Source organism: Megascapheus bottae, chromosome 26 (genome assembly GCF_031878675.1).
Source record: "Megascapheus bottae isolate mThoBot1 chromosome 26, mThoBot2.hap1, whole genome shotgun sequence".
Classification (NCBI taxonomy): domain Eukaryota; kingdom Metazoa; phylum Chordata; class Mammalia; order Rodentia; family Geomyidae; genus Megascapheus; species Megascapheus bottae.
Genome location: NC_143534.1, coordinates 3,878,609 through 3,893,236, shown reverse-complemented (window position 1 = coordinate 3,893,236; position 14,628 = coordinate 3,878,609). Strand labels below are relative to the sequence as shown.

Sequence of the window (14,628 nt, the reverse complement as noted above, 5' to 3'; positions counted from 1 at the left end):
TTTCCCTCTCTCTCTCTCTCTCTCTCTCTCTCTCTCTCTCTCTCTCTCTCTCTCACACACACACACACACACACACACACACACACACACACACACGCACCATCAAAACAATTCTTTAGTTAAGACTTATGAGTTTCCAGCTCACTATTCTTTAACGTTTTCCACCGTCATCTCATAGGACTGGAAGAAAGAAAACAGCAATTAATTTAGGGTAATTGCTAAAATGTAAGCAATAAGGTGTCACCACCTGTAGAACAGCATCATAGAGAGCTGACCGCTGGTCACCGGACCCCTTGCCATTTCATGCACAGACAGCAGCATTACCAAGAGGAGAGACGCTGGGTTTGTGTGCTGGAAAAGCCACCATGCTAGCATATCTTTCATCAATCCAGGTCCTTTGAGTTGTTTGAATTTCACCACTGAGAAGTGATTTCTAACATTCACCATGCTAGTTAGCTGGTCTCTGACTTCCAGTAAAAAGATTCCTAGGTGAAATGCATTATGCTAAATAACAAGGCACCACAGTAGCTTCCTATTCTGGTTAGAATTCCAAGAAGGCACGTGTTACATTAAGGTATATAAAATCTAGCAGAAGCTACGGGTGTCACAAAAATGAGGGGAAAATGAAACAAACTTGAACCATACCTATATGGGAGTAGAAATACTATCATGAAAATGGAAAGCATTCCTGGGATTCAGTGTAAGACCAAATGCATCACTCAAGTCCTTTAGAAAAGAAAATGAGTGCATAGTGGATAACTTCTTCAAGTTTCAAAAGATAAGAAGATGACTTAGTAATTCATGGCCTTGTGTGAACATTAAAGGAGTGAAATGAAATTTTTTTAGGTTTTATTCTTATACTGTCTTCAAGTGGTTGAACAAGATGGGATAAAAAAAATCTTCCATTGGTTGTAAAAACTGAGATCAAAAGGCAAATTCATATACATTTCTGATAACTTTGTTTATCCTAGGAGAAAGTTTAGTGAACCAAGAAACTTGGAGAGTTGAGCTGTGGCTTGGGCACTATTTCCCAGCCATCAGATAGCTTAAATCCTTCTCTAAAAATCTAGAGGAATTAATTGCTCGTGTACTGAGCTAGGGCTTGGAGAACACCTAACGCTTTCAATCAGTGTGCTTCAGTGTTATTAATAACACTGTAATGAATCCTGTAATGAATACTTCATGTGACTCAGTTGCATGACTCATTTCATCTAAGGCAGTGGATCTCCAGAAACCAGCCTAACTTTACTAAAATATGAGTATTTTAGTAAAGTATTTCCTCCTGAGGAAAGATATCCATTGACGCCATTCTACCCCTTAGCACTAGTTCTGGGATTCTCACCAAATCAACAGAAGACTCATTGCCATGAGAGACAGAGACTCACTTGTTTATCACAAAAGGAGAGTTTTGTTCTTACTGCTTCCCAAAGTAAATTTGAGAAGGTGAGGCATACCATGATGGAGGGGAAGGGTATTTGACCATCTTGGAAGATACTTGGCAACGTAGAGAGGGAAAGAGCATAGGAGGAGGAAGAGGCATAGGCTCTGTCTGGTGAAAGCAGACAGAACTCTGAGACACCACCAAGAGCTGCCACATTCAGGGAAGTCAGCCAGACTGGTTCTCTGGATACAAAGACTCAATCAGGACTTCCCATGTGTCCACATGGTAATGCTCTGCCCCTGACTTTTAGAAGCCTGGCCCCCACTAGAAGTGGCCACAGAATCACAGGATTCTGATATGCCTGAGATAGACAGGACATGTGGGCAACTGAGACAAACGGGTCAATAATGGATAACTGTTATGACTTTGGTGATTGGAAGAATGCACCAACAGTACTTTTGGAGTAGATCTAGCGTGCAACCAGTCCAGGAATGTGTGTGTGCGTGTGCGTGTGTGTGTGTGTGTGTGTGTGTGTGTGTGTGTGTGTGTGTGTGAGAGAGAGGGAGAGAGAGAGAGAGAGAGAGAGAGAGAGAGAGAGAGAGAGAGAGAGAGAGAGAGAGAGAGAGAATGTCCAAGCAAACAAAAAGAAGATGTATCGAGCATAAAGTTAGGGAACGTCTTGGCATCTAAGTCACCTGACTGCTTTTTTGTCCATCTGATTTAACTCCTTCATCTCTTTGTACATCACATAACAAACAGCCCAGAGTCCTTTTACTCAACCTTTCTTTTTTTTTTTTTGCCAGTCCTGGGCTTGAGTTCAGGGCCTGAGCACTGTCCTTGGACTTTCTCAAGGCTAGAGCTCTACCACTTGAGCCTCAGCACCACTTTCGGCTTTTTTCTATGTATGTGGTACCAAGGAATTGAACCCAGGTCTTCGTGCATGCTAGGCAAGCACTCTACCGCTAGGCCAAACTCCTGGCCTTTACTCAACCTTTCTGCATTCTGTTTTCATACCTATTTAGCCCCTACTGAAGTCCAAGTAAAATCAGCAGCATCCTTATTTGCCTCCAAAATACATAGTGCTCTCCTGTTAGTAAGGCTTAAGGTTCCCTGCCTGGTTCTCACATCCAAAAGTCAGTGTGTGATTGTGTAGGAGTCTTTACATGGGGATGGGCTCCAGGAGGGGCCAGCAAGCACAAGAGCTCTACTTAGGATTTCTTTGAGTTTTGTTTTGTTTTTTTTTTTCAGAGAAAGGCTTTGTAAGTCTATAACTATGGTTTCCTTGTCACTCCTGCAATTCTCTTTCAGTCTGTATATACCAGTCATGTCACTGCTGAATTCGATGTCTTCTTCCTCAGAAATGTCCAGCTGAGTCATTTTTCACACGAACACATAGCTCATATTTTTCCGTATAAATTTCCTTTTCACAGAAAAGTGTTCTTACCAATAAAGCTAAGTGGGGTTTTTTTGTATAGTGTTTACCATATCTGGAGAGCCATAAATAGTAATGCATAGTATATCAATGCCCAGAATAGAATAGTTAGAATATTTTGATGAAATCCTATTTTTAGATTATAAATTTCAAGATGAGTCTATAGTATCTTGTTTTTAAAGAAAAGAAATTTTAAAATTTGAAATTTAAATATAGTAGACATTTTTAATTTAGGGGGATCTTATATACTTATTTTTTAAAGAAGCCATTCTACTGAAATAATGTGATTGGCCCACAATACATTAAATCTCAGTTTCTAGTAGTAACCAAAGGAAAGTTAGAAACAGGCTTTCTTTCTACACATGACTATTAGAATACAATGACCATTGCACTGGGCAAAGCTCGTACCTTTGCTGGTTCCTCCATGGCCCTTTTCTAGAACTGTTTGTAGAGTCTACAGTTCTAGTCCAGGATTAAGAAATGCACACTCAGAAAAGCGATCCCAGCTTTGGGGTTTCTGCAGTGTTCACGGTAGAGTGGGCAGTTAAAAGCCTTGTCCTGCAGAAAAAGCTGTAGTAACCAAGAGGCAGCCTTTGGCCAGGCCAACTCACCCCTTGAGGTCTTCTTGCTATGCTACGCCTCCCTGCACAAAGCTGATGCTGCCTGTGGAGTCTAAAGGAGGTGAAGAGCTGGTGGGGACGGTCGGGAGGAAGCCGGACAGGAAGGCACAGCCGCCCTCGCTGCTGTCCGTGGTCCTGACATCCCATTGCCCACTGGAGCACAGCTGGCTCTGCAGCTCTTGTCAAACGTCCCTGGTGAATTATGAATCTGGTATGAAAGTATGATGGGGACCCGGAAACTCGGAGACAATCCACGGATGCTGCCCGAGGAAAGGCCACACCGAAAAGGGTGATTTGTTCCCACCTGGTTTCTCCCTTCCCTCCATTCTGGGAGACCAGACATGGCCGGGTGACTACTGCCCAGCCGGCCATTTTCACATTAGCCCAGCGATTCTACCTCTTTGGGTCCCTTCCTTATGTTTCATTTTCTCCCTCCTCTTCTTCTTTCCTGCTGTCCATATTGTCAGCTCTCCACTGTCCTTAAATCTGTGCCTCCTTTGTTCTGATTCCCTGGATCAGTGAAAGGAATAAAGCCTCGGGCGTGCTTCTGCCCTGGGATGATCTATGCAGCACGATTTTGGAAGTCGGTGTGTTCCTGTGATAGCTTGCCTACAGGGATTTATAATCATCTTCTGGGATTCCTGGGATATTTCCATCTGATCTGACCTCCCACCAAATAGAACACAGATGGCCCAATGTCTCTAGAAATTGAGGCCACACAACATGAACCCCTCTGGGAAATGTACACTGTATCAAAGTCTGAAGAACAAAGTACCTTAATTCCCAACTTATCATCTCAATGCTCCAAGAGAGGAAGCATCCTTTTAAAAAGACATACAAAATTATCATGCCTCTTTTCCTACAGGCACTAGATTTCTATCCCTCTGCAGTATAGGCATCAGTTTAAAAAAAAAATCTTTCCCAGCAGTGCCCAGTTAATTTACAGCATTTTTTATGCAAAAGGAACTTAATAAATAGTAATTCTTAATTGAAGGTATGTACATTAAAAAAGCATGATTGAATGGCAATATTGTACCAATGGATGTACATTTGTAATATTTGTAAAAAAGAAATCTAAAACCTGAACATATGAATTTCATATGTTAATTTGCCTGTAAGTTATGTAAATTGCAGTTCAGCGATATCTGATAAGTGAATGTTTCTGTTAAGTGAATAAAAACATCAAGTAAAATTTTCCTTTCCTGCATTGCTGGGTTTTCTTCATTAAGTCATGTTCTAGAGGTCTGAAAAACTCTATGACAAGGTGGGTGGATGAGCACCCTCTCCTTCCAAAAAGCAGTAGATTCAGCTCTTCCACCTTCCTTTTACTATAATGATATCAATTAGTGCACTATATCCTTTACTAGCCGTAAGCAAACTAGTTAAAGTATCACACGAGGAAGCAGGGAAAGCCTTCAAGCCCTGAATTTGCATATCACTAACTGTATAAAATGAGATGAATCACACCATGTACAACTTTGCACCTCCGTCTGCTTACTGTCAAGTGTGAGAAACAAAACTTATCCCACAGTTTCACAAGATTACCAAGGAGAATCAATGGAATCAAAATGTTAGAGTGTGTTGAAACATTAAAGCATTATAAATATTTAATACATTCTGAGTTCTCTGCCCAAATTTGTAATAGCAAACGACATATAGATAAGAGTGATAATTTTCCTCTAGAAGTCTAATCTAGATGGATGCTAGGTATGAGAAAAATCCTAAAATATCTGTAGGGAATGTTTATAGCCTCAACTCTGCTTAACTCTGAGAGAAGCAGATATCCAACTGAGCTTTTTTTTTTCCTAATAATACATTTTGATCCTCTCCAGGGATATATCTGTATACAAGTATATCTAGAAAAAGATATAAGTTGGCTGGCTAAATGAATGTCAAATAGGAATGGATAATATTACAAATATACAGGAGATCATGAGTAAGGTTTCCTGTTTGAAAACTCCACTCATCTTTCAAAGTATCTAGAGTTCTGCTATGCATTCCCTTTGGTTCAGGGCAAAGATTTCTTACACATTTCTCAATCTATACTGTCATCACTTTAGCCACCACCATGATCAATTCAGGTAGATGATGGGTGGGGGGAAGGGGTGTCGTGGGAGGGAGGGGGAGGCGGGGAGCTGCGAGAGTGTATAACAGACACAAGGACAAAAAAAGGAAAGAGTTTCTTTTGGTTGATTACCAGTATTCTAAAGACAGTCACAATTTGTAAGTCTAGTAGCTACCAGTTCTTAGAATCTAGACTTACTAGTGGAAAATAAAAGAGATCTAAAAACATGAATGAGGTGCAAGACACATCTCAATGTATCTGAGTCATGATACGCCTTAGATATCATCTCATCCAAGCCATCCATGGCTGGCTTGAAGAAGCTGATTGTCTGGAAGAAACACTGGTGACACGCATCACTTATAGCTAAGGAGAGAAAGGTTTCCAAACTGAAATAGTATGGTCTCCCAGAACTGACTCAATATCTGCTGTCGCCCTTAGAGGAAACTCCACTTCATTTGATACAAGCAGCCTGATTCTTGGTATCCCCTTTAAACATAATGGCTTTGCATTATCTACCCACATCATCTCCCAAGAGAGTCAAGTCTCATCCTGTCTTAAGCTGGACTATGGGCTCATAGGCTCATTTCTTTAACGTTTTTTTTTTCCTTTTAAGAACCCAACATGAAGTTTGATAGATTATCTTGGTAGAAGGTTTCAATAAGTGCATGTTTCCAGGGAAAGTAACTGCACTTTGCTCTGATTCTTGAATGTTGATAGCGGTACATAAAGTTGAAGGGCAGCGCGGCCAGCAGTGGTGTTTAACTGCATGACTGATCCCATCTTTGTCTACTTTTGAGCTATTAAATCAGGTTCCCTTAGCCGAGCTCTTTCAAGTTAAGTTTCAGACACCCACTGCTCTTAAAGAGCCAGACTCCCCACACTCAGCCCTCCAGGAAACTTCATAGCAAACATGAAGTGTGAGTATATCCACACATAACATTGACAGCCCACATGCTCAAAGCAGCCACACCCAATCCCCAGGACCTAAAACGCAAGCAGGAGCTTCACCATACAATACTCGCACAGAACTCAAGGACCCATTCCCACTGCAGGACTAAGCAACACTGTGCATGCTCTGGTTCTCTCAAAACCCCTCCAGAACCTCGTGACTGCCCAGAACCCATGTGGAGGGAATCCAGGGTGAGAAACACGGTGTGTGGGAGTGTGGGTGGATGGTCACAGACACACTGCTTCTGCCCAATCAGAATCTCCTCAGTGGGTGGAGGCACTACCCCCAGCTGCTGTTGGCTGAGTTCTGGGTTCTGAGTTGTCCTCATCAGACAGCTGCCCTCTGCCAAACAGATGCCAGCTCATTGCTGACTGGACCCAGAAGGCAAAATACTGAGCCTCTTTCCCTGATGAAGGATAATTTCTAGCTCCCAAACTCCCTTGGAGAACTAAACTGAAGCTCTGTTCCTCTTTCATGCTTGCCTCACTGCCATTATACTACTGAGTGTGTGTCCTCTCTATAAATCCCACCAACACGCCTTTGCCTCAAGCTCTGCTTCCATCAATGGACAGATAGAGAAATCCCTACAGATAGAAAGGTGTTTGGAAACTAGGTGCGGAATGAAAAAGTATGGCTTTACCTAAGGAATCTTTCATTGAACTATTTGCAGCAATTTCTTAAGTAGTGCGTGGGGGAGGCAATGGTTTGAACTCAGGGTCTTGCACTTGCTACACCCACATTCTGATGCCGAAGCCTCCTTCCCAGCCCTTTTCTCTTTTGTTGTTTTTCTTTTCTTCTGTTTACTTAGTAGCACATACTAGTTGCATAAAGGTAGTTTCACCATGCAATTTCCACATACAGTATACCCTGAGCCACCTCAACCCCTCTCTTTGTGGATATCTGTTTCTTTCTGCTTTTGATATTCTGTCTTCCCCTCCATTCTCTGTGTAGCAAGAATCACGGACTGTTACTGACATCCAGACATATCGAGGCAGGCCTAGCAGGTTACACAATTACCAGGAATCCATTTTTAGGAGAACCCATAAAGCTTTCTTGGCCAAGGATGGACCCAAAACAGCATCTACTCAAGGATTTAGTGTGCGATAAGGCTTTGCTGCCCCTGTGCCTAAACACAGCATGGCAGAAGGAAATATTGTTACTCCTGCAGGAACTCAGCAGGGTCTAGGGGCACAGGACACCTCCAGCCTCGGACGGGCCACAGGAAGACCAATGGCACTTCCATAGGACAAGACGGTGTGGCCAGAAGGACCCATTGCACAATTTCTCACAAAGAAGGCCTGAGAGACATTCATAAACATTTATCTGACGTGGCTAGAAGAGGCCCATTCTGCCTCAGAATATGAAGACTTGGCACCCAAAGGATATACTATACCTTCATATACCAATATACCCAAATTAGTCTGTAAAAGAGCCAAGACATAAAGCTTATCGTTGCTCATAAGGCCCAACTCGAACTACTTCAGGAAGTTGATATATCCTTCAACCATCTTTGCTAGGAGCTCTATCTTCTTAGCCAAGTTGTCCCCAGAAGTATGAGATGTACCTTCTTTCTGGTTGAAATCGCATTCAGAAGGAAATCAGTCTAATTCCTGGCTGCATGAATGTATAACACTGCCATTAAGCCTTTTGGAACTTCCTGTCCTGAAAAAAAAGAAGTACTTTGCATTTCAAAAGAAATAGCACTACCCTGAATGCTCACTGTAGATGGAGCAATTTTATAGATCTTGACCTGCCGTCAAGATCCAGTCACCTACACTCATTGAGAAAAGGGAGGGAAATTCTTGTACTGAGATCTGGTGGGCCTCCTTGATGCCCAATCCAGTTCTGTAGTTTTACACCTGGGGGGTTTATGTTGTTACTGATCTTGACCCATTCCCAGAGAGTAGCTGCTAATTTTACATAGATTATGACCTTAGAAAGATCTAGATGAACTTTATAGCCCTCAGCCAGTTTCTTGACTTGCTTTGAACACTTTAATCATACTAAAGTGAGCTCCAGTGAAGCTCTGGATGAGATAAGTAGGGTAGTGAACAAAGACAATAACAATAACAATGATATGACCATTGTTTAGAGCCAGGGAGACTCTTTTTCTCCCTCACTCATTGCCTTGATGATCTCCTTTTACTCACCGTGACTGGTCATCGATAGAACTTCACAGGTAACATATTCATAAACTACTTTGTTAAATGGTAACTCTCTTGTACAACTACTTAAAGATAAAATTTAGGTATCTAAATAAATGGAATGTTATTTCAAGGAACAGGTTGGAGTGCACATGATTTTCAAAAGTCAATAGTTTCCAAATTGATCTCCAGACTGGATGGAAGAACAGTCAAAGGCCCAGCAGACTTTTCCTTTTAAAATTCTGCATATGACCTATTGATACTAAGATTTATGTTAGAGCTCAATTAATTAAGATATTGACTAGAGAACTGGCAATTGATAATGAGAAGAATGGAGAGCCCAGACATGTTCTGGATATATGAAAACAAATGCTCCTCTGCCAAATGGCAAAGCTTGAATCAGCTAAATGATTAGTGCTTGGACAATCAAATATTTACATAGAAGAAAACTAATATTGGACTCCAACTTCTCACCACATACTTAATTCCTGTTTATATTAACCAGCTTTCCATCCCTATAACAAATGACTGAGATAATCAGCTTAAAAAGAATAAAGGTTTAGCCAGAAGCGTAGCCTAGTGGTAGAGTGCTTGCCTAGCATGCACAAAGCCCTGGGTTCAATTCTCCAGAACCACATACCCAGAAAAAAGCTGGAAGTGGTACTGTTGCTCAAGTGGTGGAGCACTAGTTTTGAGTACCCAGGCCCTGTGTTCAAGCTCCAGGACTGAAAAAAAAGGAAAGGTTTATTGTGGCTCACATTTTTAGAACTCTTAGATTATGATTGATTTTGGCCCTAATGGTGGGGCCTGTGTCAAGGCAGCAGTGACAGGAGTATGCAGGAGAGTAAACCCACTCACCGCATGGCTAAGAGATGAGAGAGATAAAGGGGCTGTGATCCCAACAACCCCCTTTCACACATACGCCTCCAATGACCTAAAAGCCTCCCGCTAGGCCCAGCCTCCCAACACTGCCACCTTGGAACGAATTCCATGCCACATGGGCAAACTCTAGCACAGTTGTACTGAAGGGAAATGTGGGATATTTGACAAGATTAAATAGAAAACAACCTTCATGAACCTGAGATAGGGAAGAAAAAACTCTGTAGGACACACAAAACAAAAAATAAAAACAGGAAGATTCACAACAGGGTAAATGGTTAACAAAGATGTCGAGTTTCCAATAGTTCAGTGACTGGAGGAATACAAATTTGAAACATCAGTGAAATATCATTATAAGATCATTAAATTGGGAGAGGACAATAAATCTGAAAATAGCCCATGTTGATGGAGAATCTCAAACAAGAACTTTCCTATATGGCTGGTGGAAGGCACATTAGTTAACCACTTTGAAAGATTCTTTTGTCATAATTCACAACACCTGCTATCTAAGGTATTCCATTCAAAATCACATTCTAGGGCCCCTCCTTCTTGGGAAAATGTTAAGAACTTAAAGATGGCAATAGCAGAGCACAAAGTAGAATCAGAGATGCTGTGTGACCAGTCTGATTACCATTATAGCCAAATGTGTGAATGTCAGTCAGCACGGTAGTTCAGTGTCTAGATACACAATCAAAAGAATTTCTGGCCTGGCACTGGTGACTCACACCTGTAATTCTCTCAAGTCTAATACTCTACCACTTGAGCCACAGCTCCACATCTGGCTTTTTGGAAACTAACTCGAGATAAAGAGTCTCATAGTCCTTCCTGCCTGGGCTAACTTCAAACCACGATCCTCAGATCTCAGCCTCCTGAGTAGCTAGGCTTGTAAATATGAGAACCCCCAGAGCCCCCAGCCTATAATTGTATTGATATGAAATATAATGACACTTACCCATGTGGCAAATGGACTGCTTAGGACAACAGCCTGTCCACCTGTGTCCACACATGGGAATAAATATAAGAAAAGTTACTCACAGGGGGGAGGGATACGGGTACCAAGACATGTGAAAGGGTATCAATGTATGTGAATTAATGCACCTTCTATCTGGCAAATATCATGTAACCCTTTTACTAATTACAATAAAAAAAAAAAGAAAAGTTACTCACAGAGACAAGTTAAGTTCCCCATACTGTGTTCAGGCACAAGGAAGCTCTCAAGACAGCACGATGCTGCCCTACGAGTTGACCTCACAAGTTTCTTTTGGTATGCTGGGTCCTCTGAGGGACCCACTGGGCACACTTCTGTGCCATGTAATCTCACTAATGGAGCTGTCTACAGCACAGCTGGTCCTCTGGAAATACCTCTGCATCTTGTTTTGTGCTTCCTGAACAAGGCGGAATTCAATGTGAAGCTCAAAGGGATGTTAGTATTTATGAGCTTCTGGTGAAAGAATTGTCTCCATAACAAGCCCAGAGCAATGAGGCTGATTTTCATCCAACTGTCTCTCTATCATGGGTTCAGGGCCTGGAGACCAGCCTCCGAATTGCTCCCTGCCCTTCCCACACCATGCACAAAATGACCTGGCCTAGCTCCACGGCTGATTCCACACTGAAACATTTTTCAAAATAAACCAAAGTGTCAAGCTGGTTTCAGAAATTCCCTGACAGGCCTGGCAAAATAAATAAATAAATAAATAAAAATGGCAGAGGGAGGCCAGTCTGGGAGATGTGAACATGCAAGCCAGGACATTCTGAAGGTTGAAATTAATCACCAGATGGCCCCAAAAGCTCATTTCCTCCCTCTTTCTCCATGAGATGAATTTTTCAAGAATACAAAACAAAGGGGGATGGGCTATGAGTGTGGCTTAGCGGTAGAGTACTTGCCTCGCATGCATGAAGCCCTGCGTTCAATTCCTCAGTACCACATAAACAAAAAATAATCAGCAAAAAAAAAGGAAGGGACCCTTTAGATAGCTCTTTTCATTTTTATTTCTGAAAGAAGTTTAACTGAACAATTGTCAAGTTCTTAGTAGATAATGTGGTGAGACTATGGAAGGGATAGCACCGCCCAAGATCTATTCATAAATTGATTTGTTAAATAGCAACTGCTTTGTACAAACTACTTAAGCATAATTTTCTAAAACTACATAGAGGTGAAAAAGTCAATGCACATCCTACAAAATTAAGAAAAGTGTAGGAAGGGATGGGTGAAAGCGTGACGAGGTGACACTGGTCACGACATACTTCATAAACTGTTTTGTTGAATGACAACTCCTTTGTACAACTATTTAAAGACTAGAAAACGTTTAAACCAAAACCAGAGAGCTATAAGCCCCCAGTTTAACTTTTCTCTTCTAAATACTAGGATGTTTTAAAAACAGTAATTTCTATGGACATGGTAATGGAAATATAAACATAACTATATAGACATAAAAACCTATGACTCTATAGACATCATGTTTTATTTCATAAATTAACATGTTTCCATGACATACAAACCCTTAGCCTAATTGTGATTAAGTTCTAAATACTAAGTCCCAGTGATTGTAAATAGAGATTCCCTCCTTGAACACTTGTATGTTAAACTTGTCATTTAAAATATGATGTAAAAATCAACATTAATAAATTCTTTAAAAAAAAAACAGTAATTTCCTAAATGCTATCTAAGCACCTTGAATCGATGTGCAAGTCACAAGTCCAATCTCCTTTAGACCGAGGTTTAAACATCTGACCCCCGTGTAACAGGAGACAGACACAAATCCCAGGAAGTAGCTGCGTTGATCCTGTCCTACTCCGGATATGTTTATAACTTTCCATGGCAAGAATCTAAAATACAAATGGCGCTGAATAGCTAATCCACCCTGACATCCTGGTAACACATTCATTTTGTCGCTGAGCCAGCCCCATCTACTGCTGTGTCTCGCCATGAGTGATGGGCCCACAGCCTTTTTAAAAAGAAGAATTCCACCAGTCTAGGGAGGCCTCCACTGCTGGGGGAAGATGTTTGGTTTGGTTTGGTTTGGTTTTCAACAGAGCTTAGTTGATTTGAAGGCCTTGCCCCCTCAACAGAACTAGACTTGGAAAACAAGGCCAGAGTGCTAAAGGAAAAACGCTAGCCAGTTACCTGAAGGGAATGGATAGCACAAATCTTCATGGGTGGTGTAAGAGCAGGCATCAAAATTATGGGGCTGTTTCTCTTTCCAAAAAAATCAAAAGCAGCAAAATCATTCTGGAACAAAATGTCAGTGGTACACAAAATACACAGGATGAACACGCAGGCCAGCGAGAACCAACCCAGTAGCTCACTTTACACACATTCTGTCTCTGAAAAGGGCTTAAAAAAGGGGGGGGGGGTGCACTGTAACTCAAAGCAGTAGAGCGCTAGCCTTGAGTTGAAGAGCTCAGGGACAGTGCCCAGGCCCAGGGCTCAAGCCCCATGACCAATAACAACAACCGAAAGAACTTAGGCTCATGCCAAGCAGTTAGTTATAACACAATCCAACAGAAATGTCTCAAGAGTAAGACTAGTTTTTCTTTGGGGGGAGGGTTTTCCAGTACTAGAGCTTAAACTCAGAGCCTGAGCACTGTCCCTAAGTTTATTGAGTAGCACCCTACCACTTTAGATTTTTGATGATTAATTGGAGATCCACTTCTAGTTTTTTGATGGTTACTTGGAGGTAAGAGTCACAGAGAATTTCCTACTGGACTGGCTCCGAACCATGGACTTCATACCTCAGCTTCCTGAGAGGCCAGAATTATAGGCATGAGCCACCTTGCTTGGCTCACAGTCCATCTCTTGATGTGTGATTGTCCTCAAATAACCCAAATATTCCTGGGGAAAAATGAAACTGCAAGAATTTATCAAGCCAACATAATGTCAGGCTTCAACGGGGGCTTTTTACTGTCTGCTGAATTGCCTTTGAAATACAGAGCACAGAATGAATACACTTATAATTCCTAATTTAAGATATAAGGGGATAATTTTGAAATACGTTTAGGAAGAGAACAAATACAGTTTAAATAGATTGTTTACGATCTGTAAATAGAACAAGGAAACCTGTTGAAATTATTTTGAGAAACAGGGAAGGAGGAAAAGGGGAGTGATCGACAAGGTGGTAGTAACTGGAATATGTTATAAATATGTAGCAGCGTCACGATGAAATTCCTTTCTGAATAACTAAGGCGAGTTAATTTTTTAAATGCTATAAAAAAAAAAAACAGAAATTCACCAGGAACCCATGGCTCATCTATATAATCCTAGCTAGATATGAGGATCATGGTTCAAAGCCAGCCCAAGGAAAGAAAGCCCGCAAGATGCTTATGTCCACTTCACTACCAAAAAGCCAGAAATAGAGCTGTGTAGTGGTAGAATGCTAGACTTGAGCAAAAAGAAAACAGTGTATCCAGGTCCTGAGCTCCACTCCAGTACCAGAGCGCACACACACACACACACACACACACACACACACACACACACGTCTATATATAGATATTGGTATATAGTGAGTTTTGCAAATTAGTGTCATGTAGAATGACAATCTGTTCTCTATGACCCTGCTTGAAACAAGTATTTGTTGCACATCATAGCCTTAAAAAATGATCTTCTGTGTATTGAAGAAAATTATTGGATGCAGCTGCAGCAAAAGTCTTTTTCAGGTCTCAGAAACAAAAACCAGGCCAACATTCTGATAAATTTGTTCTGTGCTTCTCAATACAATGTGGAGGAAGTTAATGAATGAGGCCCAGGTAAGCCTGAGGGGTTTCTTTAAATCAGTGCATCAAAAGTCACAGCACATTCCCAGCAGTTTTAAGAGAAGGGTGTTGATAGGCATATTTCAAAGCAAACAACACCACTGCCCTGACAGGCCAATTATATTACCTTACAGTGCCTACAGGCACATAAATTATACACTAACATATTTTAGCCTCCTCCTAAGAAAGCCAATGGACTCTGGTAGTCTAAGAGTAAGTCCTGCCCCCTGGTGAGCTCTGAGAGAAAGTACCTGGATACCCAGCAGACCAGCTCAGACCAAGGGGAAGGGACACAGAATGAAAGGGGCAAAAGGTCCCACCCCTGTCTTCATTGTAGTCCTAATAGATGCAGGAACAGTCCCAAATGACATTTAAGTATTTAAGACACCTTCAGGGAAATCAAAGC

At 41.5% G+C, this 14,628-nt stretch overlaps 1 protein-coding gene across 1 annotated transcript in view; it reads right to left on the bottom strand.

Moving 5' to 3' along the window:
• Nucleotides 1-7,751: 7,751 nt before the first annotated feature.
• The window catches only part of Wdr37 (WD repeat domain 37), a 59,658-nt gene continuing 52,781 nt past the window's right edge, over nt 7,752-14,628 (bottom strand). The window contains exon 14 of the mRNA XM_090318806.1: nt 7,752-8,109. Within this exon, the coding sequence (XP_090174932.1) occupies nt 8,086-8,109 (24 nt within the window). The 3' untranslated portion in view covers nt 7,752-8,085. The remainder of the gene's footprint in view (nt 8,110-14,628) is intronic.